At 46.2% G+C, this 16,665-nt stretch overlaps 1 protein-coding gene across 1 annotated transcript in view; it reads right to left on the reverse strand.

Annotated features, from left to right (window-relative positions):
- LOC142493880 (cytochrome P450 2K1-like) overlaps window positions 1-16,665 on the reverse strand; it is a 119,194-nt gene that overhangs the window by 101,746 nt on the left and 783 nt on the right. The window contains exon 2 of the mRNA XM_075598575.1: window positions 9,712-9,874. Within this exon, the coding sequence (XP_075454690.1) occupies window positions 9,712-9,874 (163 nt within the window). The remainder of the gene's footprint in view (window positions 1-9,711; window positions 9,875-16,665) is intronic.

Here is a 16,665-nt window from a genome sequence, read left to right on the forward strand (position 1 = left end):
AGAGGGTGATGTGTGGGGGGGAGAGGGTGATGTGTGAGGTGGGGGGAGAGTGATGTGTGATGTGCAGAGGGGTGGTGATGTGTGTAAGTGGGAGAATGTTTGTGTAAGTGGGAATGTGTGTGCGAGCACTGGTAAGGGGAGAGAGGATGGAGGGGAGAGAGGATGGAGGGGAAAGAGGATGGAGGGGAGAGAAGAGGGAAGGGATAGAGGAGAGGGAGGATGGAGGATGGAGGGGAGGGATGATGGACGGGAGGATGGAGTGGAGGGAGGATGGAGTGGAGGGAGGATGGAGGGGTGGGAGGACGGAGGGTGGGAGGATGGAGGGGTGGGAGGATGGAGGGGAGGGGGGAAGGAGGATGGAGAGGAGAGAGGATGGAGAGGAGAGAGGATGGAGGGTAGAGAGGATGGAGGGGAGAGAGGATGGTGGAGATAGAAGATGGAGAAGAGAGAGGATAGAGGGCAGAGGAAGGGGTGATAGGATGGATGAATGGGAGAGGGAGGAGAAAGAGGAGGGAGGAGAGAGTGGATGGAGAGGAGAGATAATGGAGGGGAGAGGGAGGAGAGAGAGAGAATGGATGGGAGAGGATAGAGATGAGGGGGAGGGAGGGAGAGAGGAGGGGGGAGGTAGGAGAGAAAGGATGGGGGAGAGGGTGGAGAGGGAGGGGAGAGAGGATGGGGGAGAGGGTGGAGAGAGGGTGGAGAGAGAGTATAGAGGTGGAGGATGGGGAAGGGAGAGAGGCGGGAGTGGAGAGAGGATGGAGGGGAGATAGGAGGGAGGGGACAGAGAGGATGTAAGATAGAGATGATGGAGGGGAGATGGGGGAGGGGAGTGACACTAGAGGGGAGACAGAATGGAGTTGAGAGGAGGAGAGGGAGGATGGAGGGGAGAGGGAAGAGAGAGAGGAGAGGGAGAGAGGGAGGAAAGAGAGAATGGGTAGGGAGAGGGAGGAGATGCAGAATTGTAGACTTGTGCCACTACAGATGTGGCATATTGTTTTGGGAAAATAAAATGGGAAAAGAATGGTGCAGAAAGATGCAGAATTGTTCTTATTAGGAATTTATTCATTTATTTTTAAATTGGGGGTGGGACAGGGGTGGGGTCAGGTGGCGAGAAGCTTTTTTGGTCAACTTTAGGCTGTTGCGTACTGAGTTCCAACTCCGTCAACAAGTCGATATGCTGAGAGGTATTTCCCTCCCTAGAGCAGAGAGACGTTCTGCCACGGCAGTCGACAGCTAGATGGGAGTACACGCTGGCAGTGAACTCTGTTTTCCCGAAACCCGGAGGAACGGAGGTGTGGAGGAGATTAGTGCCACTCCAGAAGGAGGATCGGGGTAACCCTGGGAGGATGCCCATCTCGCCTCCTGGATATTGGGCAGCAGGCGAGAGATCACCTCTGTGGCGTCCGGATACTGGATTTTATACCTACATGCTTATGTTTACTATTTATATGTACATGCATATCTCACCACTTTATACCAATATACTTTATATTTAAATACTACACCATGGGGGTTCTGTGCTTTCATCTTTGTTTCTTACTGTAATTAAGCCGTTCCTTAACGGATGACCCTGTGTCGTTTGTTCTGCACTTGGGATAAATAGTTATTTTGAAAGCTCCTTGCATTATCCACAAATATATGTATATACAGTAGTTATCATATCTCCTTTTAAATGCCTGTTTTCTAATGTAAATAAATCTAATTTAGCTAGCCTCTCCTCATAAATCAAATTATCCATCCCTTTTATTAATTTGCTGGCTCTTCTCTGCACTCTATCTAGTTTCATCATGCATTTTCTAAGGAGTGGTGGACAAAATTGTACTCCATATTCAAGGTATGGTCTTACTAATAATTTATAAAGGGGCATAATTATGTTTACTTCCTTTCCATCCAGGGACGCCAACAGAAATCATGAGGCCCAGGACAAATGAAAGGAGCAACTCCCCCACCCCCCCAATTCATAGCGCAACTACCACAGAAAACATTTTTTTAGCGTGCAACTTTTACTTAACCCGCCAATACATATAAAATACAACCCCAATAAAAATAAAAATCAGACTTACCGTCTGGATGGTTTCAGGTCAGGCCCGGTGGCTGCAGGGTGGAGGTGGGGCATGGCTGTGGGAGGGCCGGTGGCTGCAGAGTGGGGGCGGTGGCTGCAGGATGGTTGGTGGGCCAGTGGCTGCTACTGAGGGGAGCAGTGAATGCTACAGGGGGGGGTCCGGTGGCTGCTATTGGGATTGGCAGTTGCTGCGTGAGGGCCGGTAGATGCGAAAGGGGTGCCGTTGCTACAGGGAGGGGAGGGCCTTAGGCTGGTGGCTGTAGGATGTCTGGGGGGGATGGGAGACGGCAGCTAGGGTTGCCAGATGGCGTGTTCAAACATACTGGACACAATGCTAAAATATGCGTGACCCTCCCAATACATATAAAAATATAGCCTCTCCCCAATACATATAATAAATACTCACCCCCCCATACATATACAAAAATACCCCAAACCCCCTGTAACAGGGGAGTAATCCCTGTTCAAGAAATGTGCCTCTAATCAAGCAGTGTGGTGGTTAACTGTTGGTAGTCAATTATCTAACACCACCTGGCTGATTAGGTTCCTTAGAAAAACCTCCCTTTGAGACAGGAAGGAAGTTTGGGCCTGAGTCTCACAACTTGTGAGACTGACCATGGGGACAGATGTCTTGAGCCTGCCAGAAGAAATACTGTAGCAGAGCTGCTTGCAAGACACAGGGGAAACTTCTAAACCTGACAAACCTGAGGAAAAGGTAGCAACCCAGGAACAGAGAAGACTTTCCCTCCAACTACAAGGAACAGATAAGACTTTCCTTTATAAGACTTTTTATATCTGCTCATTTCATGATATATGTTTGGGGCTGGGAGACATGCTTATCTAAAGGGAGTTGTGGACTGCATAGGTTCCACTAGAAATACTCCCAAGTGAATAGAAGCTTTGTTTGACCCCTTTGTTTGGATGGTTTCCTGATGTTAAGGAAACAGGCGCAATAAAAGCCTTATTTAATTTTACCACAACATGTCTCCCTTGCATACCTCTGTGCGCGTCCTCCTACATATGGTGTCAGAAGTGGGATGAGAGGGGGTACTTGAAGTTAAAAGGGATCCGGAGATTGCCTGTGAAATTTTTTTGTGCTTTTTGCCTACAAACAGCCTGACCAAAGAATCTCATACAGAAGAGACAGAGTTAAAGGGATACACACCCAGGCATGAAATCTACACTGCACTGAAACTTACAAGACCACAGATGGACTCTTTTCCCCAATCACAAGTGGAGAAAGAGAGAGACTGCTGAAGCAGGTAAACCTTATTTGCCTATCACAATAAAGTGTAATATGGTCATTGAAATAGGAGGTTTGCCTTCCAGCTGTAGTCAGGTTTCAAGAAGTGAGCTAGCCCTTAAAAGGGATAGTCGTTTGTTGTTTTCAAATGTTTAGCTGAAGCAGGGAATACAGAGGGTGACCCTCGAGTGGTACTGATTCTGCAAGTAAAGGCTGCAACACCGCATTGGACTACCAGCCATGAATGGAGTATATGCAGAAAAGTGTGAAAATTGATGCAACTATGCTGAAACAGGGGAATTTTCAGTAAACAAGTGCTGAGGGTAAAATTGCCCTACTGGGGAAAAAGGAATTGCTGAGCTGTGTAAAAGGCATCCCAAAGTGTTTATAGTGAATGCCATAATAACCAAAGTTGAGACTGAACTCAAGCAGAAAACCACATTGTTTGGCTGAAGCAGAGGGATGACCTAGCAAGTAAATGGTGTAAAGCAAACAGAAGTTTTTACCTAGCAACTGCACATCCAGCATACCTAATAAGAGATTATATCTTCTGTAGCAAGTAAATGGTGTAAAGCAAATAGACTTTTTTACCTAGCAACTGCACATCCTGTATACCTGATGAGAGAAAATGCGTGCACAATTACTGCTGATATTTAAAAACTTACCCAAGAAAGAAAAAGTCTACCGAGATGCCTGTGAGAGCTGAGGCCTCTACAAGCAAAATATGCCCACCTGTAGGACTAACACAATTGGGGGTTCTAGCAAATACAGTGGCAACAGCTGCAATAGCGCCTCCTGAGGTCAGGAAGAAAATTACACCTGATAGCCCCAAAATGCAGGACAAGATGCAGCGTTCCTGTAATGAACCCTACCCCACGAAAGAGTGGCCCTTCAGTCCAATAAAGGGGAACACATCTCTTATGGGGAACCCGAACCGAGTCACACCCACAAAACACCCGAAGAATGGTGGGGGTGCCTGAATCGGCACGAACCAAAAAGACCGCTCCCTATGATGACGAATATGATCAGCAGGAGGAAGAGCGGGAGCAGTGGATCACTGAATATTTCTGTCAGCTATTACAGTTGCAAGAAAAGCCAGGTGGATCCAGTGACGCTGCTAAAATGTAAAATGAAGATGGAGACCCCAGTATCCCTGAGGGGACGGTGTCATCCAAAACAAAAAGGCGAAAAAAGAAAAGTGGTTCTTCACTTACCGTGGAAGGAACAGACACGCCCGCAGATCCTGTGGAGAAAAAGGGGGGCCGAGATGCCCTGCAGCCTAGAGAAAATGGAGAATTTGTTCCGCGGATAACCGAATATCCAGAGGGCCCAAGGCAGAAGTTGTGTACCCCAAAGAAGTGTCTGTCCAGTGCTAACAGTGAGGAACCCTCAACTAATCATCCCAGGGAAGCGGAGCCGGAACCGGTGAGTGACAATCCCTTAACCAGCCCTGAAGACGCCCTGAAAATTGCCAGATGTGACAGTGATCTACTCCGGGAACAATTGAAACTTGAGAGGGAAGATAATGCTGAGTTACAGAAGATGGTGCTCGCAATGTACTGTGACAGAAACCAGGGTATGGTAATAAATTCCATATATAGGGCTCCCAGGATACTGAACAGTCTCTATCCTATTTAGGCTGAAAAGTGCAGCCTCAGAATGCATGCACTCCATCCCATAGTTTGGTAAGTGCTGGAAATGAGGGATGAGGGATCCAGACCAGAGTTTGTCTGCTGCCTGATTTCTGTCACCTTTTTTTGCTAGTTTGAAATCAGGTATTTAATGATGATTTCCTGGTTCCTCTTCCCTCTCCCCAAGAGCCTGAAGGAAGGAAGGCTGCTGGAAGCAGAGAGGGGAAACACCTCTCACCAAACAGGTTAAATCGTTCTGTTCCTTTTTTCTAAAACTGCAAAGTTCCTTATTTTTGTTGTTGGAAGTGGATAAGCCACTCCAACCCCCAGTCAGGGAAAACCTTAGTTTAGTTATTGCTCAGGTGAGCTGGGTTTGTTTGCTTATGTATTATTTGGTATTCCGTGTGGCAGTCTCAGTGCCTGGGACTGAATAAACCAGGCAGTAGCCTGTTTAAAGGAACAGCACGTTACGCATCATCATTTAACCTACCCTAAAAGACCGTGTTCTAACAGTCCCGTACAGACAGCGGAGCCCCGGAGTAAGCCGTTTGTAACAGTACTCTGAATCTGGAAAAGAATTGGATGATCTCAAGACTTAGCTAGATTCTGCAAACACTACTATTTCCGCCATGGATGAAAAGCAAAGCCAATCTGATACAATGATGACTAAGCTGAAGCGGAAGTATTAGGAGGCACTAAAGCAGATGACAGTCTTTCAGCAAAAGGTTCACACTCTTCGCGTAGAGCTGAATGCCACACAACAGGAGGTCAACAGTCTCTGGACAGAGGTGGACATATCTCAGAAAGAGGTTCAGACACACCGCAGAGCACTGGATGCCTCACATCATGAGACCAACAGCTGCCGCACAGACCTGGAAGTCTTCAGAAAGAAACTACACAGTCTCACTGAGGAGCTGGACATTTCTAAAGAAACTATTGTCTATCTTAATTCAGATCTCAAAGTCTCTCAGAAGGAGCTTCAGACCCTCAACCTAGAGAAGGAAGTCTAACGCCAGGAGACTGTCATTCTCAAAGCAGATGTGCGTAAATGGAAGGAGGACTGCAAGGAGGCCCTGAATAGTACAGAGACTGAAAAAGGAGAACATTTAAGATTAAAAAGAGAAAACTTAAAACTGGAAGAAGAAAATTTTCATTTTACAGACGAAGTTAAGGAAAAGAATGAAAAGCTGCTCGAGCTTAAGGAAATAAATAGACTGTTGGAAGGTGAGAAGTTTGAAGCAGAGCACCGACTGCAGAACCAACTGCAAGGTCTGCGTACGCACCTCCAGATGGCCGAGGAGAAGCAGCGAACTCTGCAGGATGATAATCTGCAGGCTGTTAAAGAAGTACAGGTGCTGCAGGAACGTCTGATTACCCAGTAAGTCCCCGCAAAGCAGCATGAGAAACTGAAGGCTACCCTGAGCATCACCAAAGCATCACTAGAGGCCAAGCTTAGAACCCAGGTGACTCGACACAAAATGGAGCACAAGAATGTCCAGAAACTGAGACAAGCTACTGTGGCCCGAGCAAAGAAATTCATAGTGCTTCACAATGCAGTAAAAATGTGGAAGCAAGCTCAGAGAAAGCAAAGTGTGCAGATAAATTCCATGAGAAGAGACTTGCAAGGCGTACTCAAAAAACAGAGATCTCTCACGGATGAGATGGCAGTTCTACAAGGACAATATTGACCCTGACTAAGCGTCAGTATCCCACAGCCACAAAATCCCATGATGACAAGGGTGCAGTGAGAGCTAGGAATACCACTCGTCTGAAAAACAAGGTTGCAAAAATTGAACCACCTAATCAAGCACTAGCAAAACCTTCAGCCACTCAACAGGCAACAAAAGAAGGCACACATGCTGAATCAAAACAAGAAGAATCCTTAGCTGATGAAGCTGAAAAGATGGGACATTCTCTGGAATTTGGTTTGTATTTGCAACTTAATCCAAAAGAGACTGAACTAGCAACTCCATTAAGTGGAAAAAGTGCAGAGAGACAGCTTCAAGAGTGGAAATTCTAAGGGCTGTTTTTAAACACTCTGCAACTGCTGCCATACAGTCTACCGGCAATAAAATTAGCATCCGACGCGAGTGAAATCTCATGACCATTCATGTAGCAAAAAGACTATACTTAGAAAAAGTCCACCTCGAGCGACTGAGGAGTGCTGATCTCAAGCACCTTCGGGAGGAGACACGAATGAACTGGAGAGAGGGTTCCGATCCCAGCAGGACTGAGGGTTCTCTTCCTCCATCCACTCTCATTCAAGTCACTGAGAGATCTAGAATTAGAGTGGAAGGATGGGCTTTGGCCGTGGCAAGCCCGAGCATCCTACATACAGAGGAGGTATGTAATAGGGGAGTTATCCCTGTTAAATAAATGTGCCTCTAATCCAGCAGTGTGGTGTTAACTGCTGGTAGTCAATTAACCAACACCACCTGGCTGATTAGGTTCCTTAGAAAAACCTCCCTTTGAGACAGGAAGGAAGTTTGGGCCTGAGTCTCACAACTTGTGAGACTGACCATGGGGACAGATGTCTTGAGCCTGCCAGAAGAAATACTGTAGCAGAGCTGCTTGCAAGACACAGGGGAAACTTCTAAACCTGACAAACCTGAGGAAAAGGTAGCAACCCAGGAACAGAGAAGACTTTCCCTCCAACTACAAGGAACAGATAAGACTTTCCTTTATAAGACTTTTTATATCTGCTCATTTCATGATATACAGTATGTTTGGGGCTGGGAGACATGCTTATCTAAAGGGAGTTTTGGACTGCATAGGTTTCACTAGAACTACTCCCAAGTGAATAGAAGCTTTGTTTGACCCCTTTGTTTGGATGGTTTCCTGATGTTAAGGAAACAGGTGCAATAAAAGCCTTATTTAATTTCACCACAAGTCTCCCTTGCATACCTCTGTGCATGTCCTCCTACACCCCCAAAACATATACAAAAATACCCCAAACCCCCAATACATATACAAAAATTCTCCAGCACCCCAATACATATAAAAAAATCCCCAGCACCCCAATACATATAGAAAATACCCCAAAAACCCCCAATATATATATATATATATATATATTTTAAAAACAGTCCCCTAACACATAAACAAATATACCCCAAACCCCCAATAAATATAAAAATCAGACTTACCTTGAGGAATGTCTCAGGTCAGGCCCGGTGGATGGCTGCAGGGGGGCAGTGTGCCTGTTGCTGCAGAGGGCCGATTGTTGCTGGAGGGAGCTGGTGGGTGCTGGGGGGGCAGCAGAAAATGCTGCAGGGGAGAGCCAATGGCTGCGTTGCTGTGGGGGGGGGGCGGCCCAGCGGCTGGCGGTACTGCGGTGTGGCCCTGTAGCTGTCAGTGCTGCGTGGGGGGGGTCGGACCAGCGTCTGGTTGTGCTGCGGGCGGGGGGGCCACCAGACAGCTGGGGGTTCTGTTGGGGGGACCAGATGGCTGGCAGTGCTGCGGGGGGGGGGGGGCGACAGACAGACAGCTGGGGTGCTGCAGGAGGGGGGGGCGACCAGGCGGCTGGCGGTGTTGCGGGGGGGCAGTGGTGCTTCGGTGGGGGCAATGACTGCGTTGGCCTGGCGGCTGGTCACAGCAGTTGCCGCCAGCCTTGACCCTCTGCAGGCAACTGTCCCACGCTGACGCTGCTCACAAATGCGCGCCGTGCCTCCCTCTCACCACGGCGCGCCAGAAACTTAGCTCAGCTGACTTCCGGCACTGCCGTCAGAGAAACCTGGTGCCGGTTTCAACCACACAGTTTTAAAAATATATATAATTAACGGGCTCGCAGGTGGCCCGGGCACCGGGGCCCCCTGGCTCACGGAGCCCAGGACGCCTACACCGGCTGTCCCCCCCTGTTGGCGGCCCTGTTTCCATCCATTTCCAATTTAATGCAAGATATTGTTTGCTTTGGCAGCTTCTGTTTGACTGTCAGGGGAGACCAGGAATTTACAGCTTTATACCGGGATCATATGAGTTTCTCTCTATGTTGTAAGACCCCGCAGGATTTTAAAACATAAAAATTCTTTCAAACGCATTTCGCCTTAGGCTTCCTCAGTGCCATATAGGATGAAATGCGTTTGACAGAATTTGGACATTCCAGGCCACCGTATTTGGAAGGAGGAAGCTCTACACGGCTTTAGGATTGGACTACGGCTGATGCGCATGTGCAGGAGCAGATTTGGAGCAGAGGATCAGTGAAGGGAGCGACCAGGGCTGTGCACGAGCCCAGGGAAGTCCCCCGCTGATGCCGACAGCAGATGTCACTTCCTACGCTGAGACAGACACCGCACCGATGCCCTGAGAGAAAAGGGAGAGGCCTGTGGAGTCCAGTGTGGAAACTATTTCAATGCCATATACCTATGGCCGTTTGCACATCTAAGAAGAAATTTTTTTCAAGTAGTTGCTGTTTATATTTGGGGACCACGATTATAACCATGTGCCGGAGGTCTCCTTTTTTTCCTTGACTGACTTTGTGTGGAGGACTTTGAATCACCTGTATGAACTCTGGCAGCAGGACTTCTCTGTGCATTTATTGCATATCTGCATTTGAAAAAACATACGGTTGGCGCTACTATACTTTTCCTCTATATGGTTTAGTTAATTTGTCCCCCATTCTTTTGCATTAATACATAAACCCATTGGCATGAAGAGAGGCAAGTTAAAAATGATGTCATTTCATCAGTTTTGCTCCAAATGTGCCAAAAGACATCATCACAGCCTAAACGTCTTAAAACTTTTAGATGTAATGTATTAATGGAAAGAAACAAACTTACCCATTCTTTTATCAATCTTCTGAAAAATTGGAATTCTTGCCCTTTCTCCGAATTCTTCAGCATGGTTCACAAGAGCATCTTTTACAGTCTCATATCCAGCCAAGACTACCATTTTCTTCATGCCCATTTGAATGCTGAACACAGAGCCATATATTTTTGATAGCTTAAATAGAAAATATTAAAGATAATAACAAATATTAAATATTAAGATCTGTGGATTAGGCTGCCACATCATCCCACACTTACATGGCTGAACAAATACTTTAATATTCTCCATGACCAAATTACTGGTCTGTATTACAACTTATATGTTTGCTTTTACAAATTGGATTCGCCATATTTTGCAGCACTACTAGGGACTATGTCACATTCCCTCACTTGTAATTCCAGATATTGAGTACTGTAGCACTAAAATCTTAACATCACTGCTAAATGTGTGATTATGGGGCCTATGCTATAAGCCTCGATAAGGCACTTATCGGCCCAAATTCCTACTGCTATTAAGTAACATTTGATAAGTGAGCGATTAAGGCATAAATCGCCCAAAAATTCAACCATCAAAAAATAATCGCTGAGTGAGTGGCGATAAGACACTTATCGGCAGGTTCTGCAACTCATGCAATTCTTGTAGCCCTGATTAGCTTATCGAGGCTAATCGTGGCTCTAGAATGGTGAGTTTCTCCCAAAATCCTCACGCCAGGAAATTTGGTGTGAAGCAGATGAAAAGCTGTTTGTGTCTCTGAAGCTAATACCTATAATATCAGCACTGGAGGCACTCAGCATGAATATCATGCAGTAAAAATGCATTTACAATCAACTTCATTAGCTTTGCAGCTAACTGCTAAGGCAATGAAGGGGTTAACTACCACTGCCAGGTCCTTTTGTGGGTAGCGGGGTGGGTGAAGGTGGTATTTGGCCCATAATGGGTGTTTAGGCCTTGCGGGGGTTGCGGGTGGAGTTAACATCTTCAGTACCTATTAGTAGCGATTAATAGTGCTAAGGTAATGAAGGGGTTAACCCCTCCTGCTACCCAGCCGGTAGGTATAAACACCCACCAAGGTTCAAATAAAAATAACAACCCTACTACCCACCTCCTCTGACCCTAAGAACCCCCACCAAACACATACAGTACAGTGATGGGAGAAATAACTATTATCCACATATGGATAATAGTGCATTTGCATATAAATAAAATGAAACATTAGCCAGCCAGCATTAATAAAGTAAATAAAACATTCAACTTACCCCTGCCATCATGAAGGTCGTCCTCATCAGCATTCTCCAGGTCCATGTCCTCCGATGCCAGCAAGAATACAAGAAACAGTACAATCTAAAGCCCCTAACCCTTTAATCATTTTAGCAGTTAATAACTGCTAAAGTAATTAAGTGGTTAATCCACCCTCCCCGCTGCGCACCCGGGAGGCCTAACTTCCCCCCCAGGACCACTATACCCACCCTGTACCAATTGATTGACACATTGGTATGTCGTACTCACATAACAAATGCATGATAAGCCACTATATCTCTCAATGGTCTACCTAATAAAAATAATTAAGGCCAAAAAAACACACTAATCAAAGACATACACCACGCCTAAACACCCAAAAAAAAAAAACTAAAATGCCTCAACTACACATCAATTACATGAATCTATCACTAAAACAGCAAAATAATTCCAATTATGTTATTACAAAACATGAGAATACAAATAAATAAACATATATCCAACCAATCGTGTAAATAAATGTAGCCCTGTATCCCCCAGAACACAAGAAGCTACCAGTGCTGCCCTTATACCTGTTGGCTCCAGGAGCCTGAGCCTCTGCCGTGGAGAGCCTGGGGTATATAGTTACTATGGTGCAGAGCCTCCACCTGTGAGGGTTCCCAGCAGATCAGAAGCAGCCCCTCACAGGACCCAATAATTAAACACATACTGATAAAAATAACAGTACCTTTACTGTAAATAGGTATAGAATATGCATAGTATGACTCTCACTCTGATAACTGTAGTAATTATATCCACAACTACCACAGTGATGCGTAGTCCCTTGGTCATGTAACCCAACAGTGTCCCCAAAGAACCCACCCTTATAGGCGTGATCAGCGCCTGTGTTGTACCGGTATGTTGGTGCACTTTACAGACTGTACCTGCTGGGCACTCCAGCACCTAGTCCACAGAGGCTTCAAAGAAGATCCGCCGATCCACGCTCCTCCGCGACATCTATCAGGGTTGATACCACCCGGTTAATGTCTCTCTCTCTGTTGAGGCCTGGTCCCAGACCTCCTCTCAGGGAATGTAGCATCCGCTGTGTCCCTAATCTATTATTGCAGTGCTAAGGGGTAGGGTCCCTATTCTAGGGCCTGTCCCTGGAGCAGCCACAAACTCAGTGAGGATTCAGGGCCTATTTCGGGCCTAGGGGGTATTCTGGCCTAGTGCAGAGGCTACTTGCTTCTCTGCACGGACCCTCTGTCCCCTATCCCTGTCTGGCAAACACTAACTAACTTGGTCCCTAATCAGTGACTATATCCTGTCATCCAGAGAATCCTTCTGTCCTATTGGCTACTGAGCAGCAGGTGACCGCCCCCGAGGCTCATGGAACCTGTAGTTCCCACTCCAGAGCCTATTCCTATTGGCTGCTGCTTTCCGCACTTTCCGTGCTTTCCTGCGCATGCGCCACACATTAATGGGCACCGTGCTAGTCGCATCCACTGCGCATGCGTGAACTACAAAATGGCGGCGCCTTGAGCGCTTGGGCCGCTGTGGAGCCTCCTGTAACAGATCCGCACCTTAGTTTACTGCTAACCTTGCCTTACAGACCTGTTCAGTCCTGGAATACTTCCCCTGATATTTACTGCAGCCTGGATTCACTCATTAAAGCAATACTGTCCTGAGGCCTGCTGCTAGTTTAACGCAGAGGCCTGTTCCTGTCTCCTGTGCTGAAGCGGAGTACTCTCCAGTGTTGACTTCAGCTCCCTGTTTCCTGAGGCCTGCTGTGCTTCCATAGCAGAGGCCTATCTACTGGTTCCTGAGGCCTGCTGCTAGTTTCACGCAGAGGCCTGTTCCTGACTCCTGTGCTGAAGCGGAGGACTCCCAAGTGTTGACTTCAGCTCCCTGTTTCCTGAGGCCTGCTGTGCTTCCATAGCAGAGGCCTATCTACTGGTTCCTGAGGCCTGCTGCTAGTTTCATGCAGAGGCCTGTTCTTGACTTCTGTCTTGAAGCGGAGGACTCTCCAGTGTGTACTTCAGCTCACTGTTTCCTGAGGCCTGCTGTCCTTCCATAGCAGAAGCCTGTCTACTGGTTCCTGGGGCCTGCTGCTCTCTCTCCATTGCAGAGGCCGTGTCCTGGTTCCTGTGCTGAAGCGGAGCACCTCCAGTGTATAATTCAACTCCTTGTTTCCTGAGGCCTGCTGCCCTTCCCTTAGCAGAGGCCAGTCTACGAGTCCTGAGGTCTGTAGCTCTCTCTCTCCTTGCACAGGCCCGCTCTGGACTTATGCGCTGAAGCACTGGTTTACCAGTGCTGCCAGGCGGTGTGCCCACTCCGGTCTGCCTATCCCTTCCTGAGACCGGTACCGCGCCCACACTCCTAAGCTGAAGCGGGGAACTCCTGACTACCTGTTGCCGAAACTCCGTTTGGATAACATTTACCCTGATGTCTCCAATCCTGACCCTGGCTTGTCCACTGACGATGTACGACTACGAACTGCGCAATCCAGATCAGCCTGTGCTGTCTAAGGTCGGTGCTTATACAACCCCACCTCAGCCACGCGGTCCGACCCTGGTTCGTGGCGAGCACAACCATGACGCCTCCCAAGCACCGGAGCGCTCCCTGCACGCTGCCCCCACCTTCCGCTGTAGCCAGCTTTCTGTCGCTGACTTCAGTGATACCCGCACCCGCATGACCCACGGAGGTAACCCACGGGGCCCAAGGGATCCGAGGCTACATAAATAAAACCACAAGCCAACAAAACAAAAAAAGATTTTGTTTGATGGTTACTTTGTCATAGATTAATTTACACAATGGTTTGATTGTAGGATTTGAAGTGTATAATTGAATTGGATTGTAATTGATTGATGATTGGATTAATTGATGGTAAATTAATTGTGTTGATGCTTTGTTTTTCTTTAATGATTGTATTTGTATCTTGTTTGGATTTGTGTCTTTGATTTGGAGCATTGTTTGACATAGTATATATCATGCAAAGATTATTTGTATCGTGTACACATTGTCAAATTGAGTGTTTGTATTTATTAGATATTGATTAAGCTTGGTGCTGTTTGATATTTGGAGAGATTTGTATTTGGCAATGTACTGTATTTATTTGTATATTAGTTAATCATGCATATACAGTATGTATATATATATATATATATATATATATATATATATATATATATATATTCATATATATACACATAATGAAGCCACTGAACAAATAAATGGGTGAAGGATGGGTATCGGGTCACGGTGGCTTAACCCCTTAATGACTGTAGCAGTTAATAACCGCTAAGGTCATTAAGGGTTTAGGGGACATTAGTTTGGCACTTGTTCTTATTTTGTATATTTTTCAGCACCCCAGTGTATGGATGAGGAGGAAGATGTGGCTGGCCTTCATCGTTGGTGCCGGACAAGGGTGAGTACAAGATGTATTTAATGTATTTATTGTATTAATGTATATTTAATGGGCAAAAGCATTATTATCCATTTTTTAATGTACTGTATGTGTTAGGGGACGGGGGTATTTTTTTACAGTCTTGTTTAATTTTTGGGAGCACACCACTGGTACCGCAGGCCCGCGGCAACCCCCGGACACCTCCGGATGGCCGCGGGGACCCCCAGGCACCCCCGCGGGCCTGTTGTATGGATGGTGTTCCAGCAAAAAGGTAAACAATGAAATTTTTTCTAAGTCCAGCTTCTTTTGCGCCTGCCTTTTGCTGGCACGTTTGTTTGGCGCATTTTTTAAGGCCGATTCACTTAGCGCTGCTTAGTTAATCGGTAGTACTGGCAAAAATCAGCGCAATAGGCTTATCGTGTGCATTTTGCGCCGATGGCAAAAAAAATACCTTTTAAGACCGATAAAGCGCCGTTATCACTGCTTAGTGAATCGCAATGCAGCTTTATCGGGCTTAAAGGGTACTTTGCGCTCTTTAAGCCACTTAACGGAGCTTAGTGAATCGGCCGCTAAGTGTGACATCACTTCAATCCCATTGGTTGTAATACCATGTGATATAGCCAGGTGGTTTTAAGGATGTGACATACGTCCCTTGGACCACCCGAGGGTCCACAACATAAGCGGGGACAACCGTAGGACCCCATGACACCCACAGCCTCTAGCATCAATCATGTGGGGGTAGAGGAGGTGGGTATTATTGTTTATTGTGGGTAGCGGTGGTGAGTGAAGGGGGTATTTGGCCCTTAGTGGGTAGCGAGAGGGGTTAACCCCTTAATTGCCTTAGCGGTTAGCCCCTAGGGTAATGAACTTGACTGTAAAAGCATTTTTGTTGCATGGGATTCATGCCGGGGTTCTCCGGTGCTAATATTAATGGATCAGCTCCAGAGACTCCCGGCATCAATCAGATACAGAAAAAAAAGCAATTATTTTTCTAAGTCCTGTCTCGCTGCTTCTCAGCAGGTTCTCACCACCATCATTTTTTCTGGCGTGAGCATTTGGGGAGAAACGCATCATTCTAAAGCCGCAATAGTCCTCGATAAACTAATCGCGGCTACTAGAATTGCACGAGTTTCAGAACCTGCCGATAAATCGCTTATCGCTGCTCACTCAGCGTTTTTTTTTTGAAGACTCCACATTTTGGCAATTCAGTCTTTTATCAACCACTTATCGATGCTTACAGAATCGTAGTAGGCATATTTGCCGATAAGTGTTCGATAAGTTGCTTATGAATGCTTAGAGCATAGGCCCCTATGTATTTTTTATTATTCGTTTTTACTTTATTATCGTGTCCAAATAAAACATTTAATTCCTAAAAATACTTTTTGATGTGTTCACATTTTTACTCTTTAGATTTCAATTCAATACACTTGAAGTACATGCAGTACAGTACTAAACATCTGTGTGATATCGGATCATGCACATATGAACGGGAATAAGTGACAGGTTGCATTGCAATTATATTTTTAAGCCAAAATAACTTGTGATTGCTGACATGAGTTTCTGGCTGGTATTGCACACAATGCTAAATTTCAATTTCTGCACTCTTTCAGACCACGGTTAAATTGTGGCTAACCTCACGAAAATTGCTGAAATCTCACTGCAGAGATAGACACGGCTTAGGTTTCCATGCGACCAGCAGTAGAGAACACACAATTACATCTGTAAGTACGTGCATGCTGTCTGTCAGTATGATGTGTGTAAGTATGATGTGTGTAAGTATGCTGTGTGTCAGTGTATATCAGTATGGTGTGTGTCAGTTTGCTGTGTGCCAGTGTGTGTGTAAGAATGCTGTGTGGCAGTGTGTGTAAGTGTGCTGTTTGAGTATGTGTAAGTATGCTGTGTCAGTGACTCTCACTGTGCTGTGTGTAAGTGTGCTGTCTGCCAGTGTGTGTAAGTATGCTGTGTGTCAGTGTCTGTTAATGTGCTGTTCTGTGTGTCTGTGTGTAAATATGCTGTGTGTCGCTGTGCTACAGATGCAGCGGCCGTTATTCGAACAAATTACGGAGCCGTTCTTGTGTGGTCTGCTGCATTCCACGCGGCCAATCACGTTGTTGCATTGTTTGAATTTTCATGGATTCTGATTCTTTAGGTGCAATTCTTCATGTTTCCGTGGCAGAAATGAATGAATTGCAATGTGTACAGTACAGTACTGTGTCAATTTGCAGGTGTTTAAAAACCATAAAAATAAAATTACATTTCTACACTCGATAAAAACGAGTCACTACGCGGTAAAGACGTGCTATGACGTGGGCATTTCGGAGTATGTAACGCGTGGTGTTTGAAT

This window comes from Ascaphus truei, chromosome 4 (assembly GCF_040206685.1).
Source record: "Ascaphus truei isolate aAscTru1 chromosome 4, aAscTru1.hap1, whole genome shotgun sequence".
Taxonomy (NCBI): Eukaryota; Metazoa; Chordata; class Amphibia; order Anura; family Ascaphidae; genus Ascaphus; species Ascaphus truei.